The sequence below is a fragment of the Balaenoptera musculus genome, chromosome 16 (assembly GCF_009873245.2).
Source record: "Balaenoptera musculus isolate JJ_BM4_2016_0621 chromosome 16, mBalMus1.pri.v3, whole genome shotgun sequence".
Taxonomy (NCBI): Eukaryota; Metazoa; Chordata; class Mammalia; order Artiodactyla; family Balaenopteridae; genus Balaenoptera; species Balaenoptera musculus.
Window position 1 is genome coordinate 79,283,161 of NC_045800.1, and position 6,000 is coordinate 79,289,160.

At 35.0% G+C, this 6,000-nt stretch overlaps 1 protein-coding gene across 1 annotated transcript in view; it reads left to right on the forward strand.

The window, feature by feature from the left end:
• ERO1B (endoplasmic reticulum oxidoreductase 1 beta) overlaps window positions 1-6,000 on the forward strand; it is a 62,713-nt gene extending 56,713 nt beyond the window's left edge. The window contains 1 exon segment of the mRNA XM_036828752.1: window positions 4,082-6,000. Within this exon segment, the coding sequence (XP_036684647.1) occupies window positions 4,082-4,142 (61 nt within the window). The 3' untranslated portion in view covers window positions 4,143-6,000.

Genomic DNA, 6,000 nt, shown 5'->3' on the forward strand with positions numbered 1-6,000 from the left:
TTAAATTAAAAATAAATTAATTGCCCCTTCCCCATCTTAATAGCAAAGATTTCATCTGTTGCTCCCCTGTATTTAAAGATGACCATGTAGGTTGAGATTTCAAACACAAGATAGACATAGAATGTCCACTGGTAATTGGTATTTCATGAAAAATTCAGTCCACCCACTTATGAGGCCTGTAGTAAGATAAAATAGGAGAAGCTGAATTAAATTTAAATTATTTGAAATTTAAATGAAACAAGATTTTAATCAATTTAAACACTTTTAATTGAAGAATGGTTGGTGTATATGTTACAGGTGTACAGTATAGTGATTCACAGTTTTTATTTATTTATTTATTTATTTATTTATTGGCTGTATTGGGTCTTCGTTTCTGCGCGAGGGCTTTCTCTAGTTGCGGCAAGTGGGGGCCACTCTTCATCGCGGTGCGCGGGCCTCTCACTGTCGCGGCCTCTCTTGTTGCGGAGCACAGTCTCCAGATGCGCAGGCTCAGTAGTTGTGGCTCACGGGTCCAGCTGCTCCGCGGCATGTGGGATCTTCCCAGACCAGGGCTCGAACCAGTGTCCCCTGCATTGGCAGGCAGATTCTCAACCACTGCGCCACCAGGGAAGCCCTGATTCACAGTTTTTAAAGGTTATACCCCTTTTATAGTTATTATAAAATGTTGGCTATATCCCCTGTGTTGTACAATGTATCCTTGTAGCTTATTTTATACATAGTAGTTTGTACCTCTTAACCCCCCTACCCCTATGTTGCCTCTCCCCAGTGGTAACCACTAGTTCTCTATATCTGGGAATCTGCTTCTTAAAACATATTTAAATCTAAATAAAATTAAATTGAGAAAGAAGCAGATGTTAACTTCCTCAAAATTTCTCTGTGTCTCACAAGGAATTATTCACAAATGCAACCCTTCCAGCTCAGTTCTCTAGCTAGAGCCTGCTATTACCTTTTATTGCTCTCTAGAGAGTACTGGACTCAGAATCAGGTCCTAGCGTTCTGGAATCCTGGCCCTGCCATTTACTGGCAGCATGAGCTCAGGTACATCACTCCTTTCTCCCAGCTTGTTTCCTTTCTCTGTATAATGAAGAGGAGTAAAAACCTTTCTCACAGAGTTAACATGAAGATAAAAGAGGTCCTGTGTGACACTTTTAAATCACAAGATGCTACCTGAAGTCCATGGCAATGGTGGGCGTGGGGATGGTGATTTACAAACACCATTGGGTGTTTAGTGCCCTAATATTTTCAGTACTTAAAAAATTGTCTTATTGTTTTTATGGCTAGACTAGATGTGAGAAACCTTTCTTTTCTTAAGGGTAATGACACTCAGGGTGGGATGGTTACACAAACAAGGTACAGCCTAATTTAATCTCCCTTTTCCTCCCCACGGAAAACAAATAGCAGCCATCTGCTTTTAAAATCTCTTTTAAAATATTCATCTTTCTTTCCCCCTAATTATTAAAGTAATTCATGGTCATTATAGAAAATCTGGAAAAACATGTGAAAGTGTAATTTAGAAAATAAATTTAAAAATCGCTCATATCCCTACCACCTAGGACGATTTCAACATTTGGCGTATTTTTAATGTGTATTTTCCCACTACTTATACGTAAAAAATTTACGTACCTGTGTGTGTGTGTGTACATATTTACAGAGTTGAAACCATACATTTTGTATGCTTTCTTATCCTGTTTTACTTGGCATTACATTGTAATCATTTCCCAATATTATTAAAATTTTTTTCATAAGTTATTTTTTTCTTTTTTATTGAGGTATAATTGACATACAGCATTGCATTAGTTTCAGGTGTCCAACGTCATGACTCAATATTTGTATATGTTGCAAAATGATCACCATGGATGCAGGTAGCATCCATCACCACACGTAGTTACAGAGTTTTTCTTCTTGTGATGAGAACTTTTGAGATTTACTCTTTTAGCAACTTTTAAATACATAAGCACTATTTTTAATATAGGCCAATATTCTATTACATGGACATAGCACAATTTAGTCATTCTTTTATTTCTTAGTCGAGTTTAACTGTTTCCTTCATATGTATTCTATACATTTCTTACTTTTTCCTTAAAAAATATTACAGTTGTTCTTAATAATTGTTAATGAGATCTGTTCATTGTATCTTCCACCTGATTATCAGTCCATTTAAATAGTAAATGATTTTGGTTGCACTAACACACAAAATTATCGTGTTGCACTTTGGGAGGGTTTGTGCATTCGTTCGTGTTAAGTGAATTGGTAGTTTTCTTGGTCTGACAACCTATATAATACAAGTCTGCCTCAGTTAGGGCAGCCAGGACAGCATTGCTTCGTCATGTGATGCTAGTGGGCGGAGACATACAGTGAGCGTCGTCTTGGTTCTGGCCAAGGAAGGCTGGGAAATGTGGTTTCGTTATCTTGAATACTCTGCAAATGTCTTTCCTACACTAACAGCCATTTTTTGATAGTTTCAACATTTATATCAAATGGCTTATTTTCCAGGGAACAAATTAATATACCTGTTTGTTGGCTATTAAAATATATTTTAGTATCCCTCTAAAAGTACTGGTAAAGCAGTAGGTAAATGCAGGTACGCTCTGTGCCTTCCTGTGTCTGTCTGAGAATAATAATAGGGAATGTGGAAAATCTCTCGTGTAATAAATTGTGAGGTCTGGAATGCATCTTCACAGAGACTCTGGTCCCATATAGTGCTGGCGAGTTTGTACTCCCCGCGTAAAAGGTAACCTACAGTTAGTTTGTATGATAACCTTCGAGTTTTCTGACCCTCTCCATTTTGTATCTGAATCAGACTTTGAGCGTACTTTTTTCATTGGTTTTTTCAGCCGCTGCTCTTTACGAAGCTCTCTCTTCTTTAGTTATGGACCTTGGTTTCTACTGTATCTTCCTATGTATTTTGATAGGTTTTTTTTTAAAACAGGTACTTTGAGGTACAGCATATGATTTTACACATTTTGTTTAATAATCATATTGTTTTTTCGTAATAAGTAAACACTGTTTCAGTCCTCTAATATTCTGAGGATTAGAGTAAGAATTCATTTTCTGTTAATCCTACAACTTGTAAGAATATAAAGAAAATGTTTTTGAGACCATAAAGGACATAGATTTTTTTGAGAGGACATATGGTCTTGGGATCTGATGATCTGGTTAGAACCCACCTACTCTACTAGCTGAGCAACCCTGGGAAAATTACTTGATTTATTTGAGCCTCAGTTTTCCTAAAATGTAAAATCAGGGTTAATTTTATCTACCTTGTGGAATTTTTTTTAAACAATTAATGAGATTATATCTGTGATGAGCTTAGAACATTGCCTACCATACATTAAGCTCTCAATATAAGAAAAGCTCTTAAGTTCTTAAAGAAATGGGCTCAGTACTGCATTCTACATTATCTTAAGCTATAGAAAGAAAAACATTAGATTTTTATTGTATCAACCCTGAATTGTACCTAAGGATAATTGAGCTTACAGAATTTTTTTTTTATGATTTCCATTCTAGAGTTTTACTTCTGGGTCTGGGCTCAGAAGCATTTCATTCATTTATTCACTCAATAATAATTTATTGAACACTATAAATATGGGTGGATGGGGCGGGCACAGGGATTCATCAATAGACAGAATAAATAGAATCTGTATCTTTGTGTTAAAACAAATTAGTGTTTGGGTTAAAACAAATCCATGTTTGGGGAACAACAAGAAAGAAGCGGATTTGGAGAGTAGTGTGCAAAATGAATTTATAAGGCCAAATGTAAATGATTTGAGATTCTTTATTGCAATGAATTATCATACCACTGTTCCCATCATTAATCTAGAATCTGTTGATAATACGAAGTAACTGGCTTCCTTTGCCCCTTCTAAACCAAGACTAACGAACTACAGCTCTGTGTTTTGTCAGTCTTTAATCATTATAGCATACACATTTAAAAATGGAAGCTTCACTGCCCAGTGTTGTTTACGTCATGTTTTTTTCGATTTTGCTTTCAAATTGTAGCCCATATAACAGCATCAATAATTTGAAATGTGTACACATCATATTAGCTGTGCTAATATGCTTTTTTTTTTCTCTCTTGTAGGCTTTCTACAAGTATAAAAGAGTTACAGAATTTCAAAGTCTTATTACAACACAGTAGGTAATAGAGGCTTTTATATGTCTAATTAGAGACATAAAGTGACTGTGTGAAGCCTTTTTAGTCTTGGACATTTCAGCAGAAGGAGACTAATCTTCAGACTTCAAGAATTCTGAACTCTTAAAGAGAAAATTCAAATGTTCACTTGAATATTTATGCTTCTTAATAGATTATCAATTAGAGATATTTGTAAATGAAATATACTTTTAAAACATGTAAACTGCACTAATTCTGTATTTAATTCCACGTGTTTCCATCTGTTGAATATTCTGCTCTTCCATTTGTTTAGAATTGGCTTTGTGCTTATTCTGTTCTTTATTTCCAGCTGTCAAACTTAAAATGACTATGTCTCCATCTGAATAATACTGTTAACTAGTCTGTTATGGAAAAGGAGAACTAGGGAGCAAATGTTGCTTAGGGCAGGTATCAGTGACAAAAATTTGTCAGTGATTTTTAAATGTATTTTTAGCCTTGCCTAGTTCTGTGTGTCACCTTCTGTAATATGGAAGTGTCAGCGTGATCAATGACCCTTTCAATGTATAGTTATAGTAGTTACTTAAGAATCCCCAAGGCTTCAGTTTCATTGGTTTTTATTGAAGATTTTAGGTTGTTGTTGTCGTGCTTTGCTTTGGTCTAAAGGACCTGCTTCGGCAAAGGTGAATAAGTGATATCCCCTGTGCTACCCAGCCAGATCTCACGCGCCTGCAGTGGACTGGCTCAAGAGGATTCTTTACTTAGGACGCGTAAATCAGTCTCTATTGATTGCGTGTTTCTTTGCCCCTGCTCCAATTTTAGAAATTTTTGTTTAAGAAAACAAACCAAAAAAAAAATTGCATAAATACTTATTTAACAGTTTCCATCTTATAAAATTTGAATGGAATTATATGGATTTATAACACCAAATGAAAACATTATATACACAAAACTTACTATTTTAAAGTAAGCATTTTTAAAGGATTTTATTTCAGAATACAGTCTATGCAATCTTCTCTCAATCTGATTTTCTTTGGTAGGGTATTTAAGTAGATAAATTAGTTCATACCTTCTCTAAGCTTCCCCTTTCCCCACCTTTTCTTTCTTAGTTCTTTGTATATAAATGGTACTTCATGTGACTTGTACCAACAGATGACTTCATAAGTCCTAAACTGTCATTTTCTAAACCTGGGATTTAAATATCCTTAATATTTAAAATATTGATTACTTTAAAAGGTGTTAGTATATATAATGTGATTAATTTGGAAGGTTGCATCTGTGCAGAAGTAATGCGGGTATCAGTCTTTCATGAAGTAAATAAGTGCTCTTAAACCCATATCTTATCCTGCCAAAGTCTGAACGTGTTCATTGATGATTTTTAGTGGCATATTTTAACTTGTATTTAGTTGGCTTATCCCTCTTTTAAAAATACTTAGCTGTCCCTTGGAGGGCTATGGTTTGAGGGAGTAAGATCTCACTATTTAATTATTTTCTTACCCCGTTTCTAACCTTTATAGACCTAGAGTTTTCATGTTCTTGTTGATAGTGGTGGTATTTTTTTTAAGTTGAATAAAACAGGCTGACTTGGTTGGAGACTCCTCCACTTTTTCTTTTCATTTTTAGGGATGCAAGTATTGTCTGGTGGGAGAGGGGGACCTTCAGGTAAATTTGTCTAAAAAGTGAATATCTAAGTAATCTGGCTGGTAAATTAATAAGAATTATTCTTAGTGTTTTTCAGAGTCTAAGAAAATGTGAATGTTTTGCACTTTGTCTATTATTACTGTAAGTTTAAAAATCTTTTTGGTAGTGTTACTTCACCGTTCCCTCAGTTAAAGATAAAGGCTATTATTTAAGCTCTATTTCCTGGAGAAAATCTTTGGTCGTTTCCATTT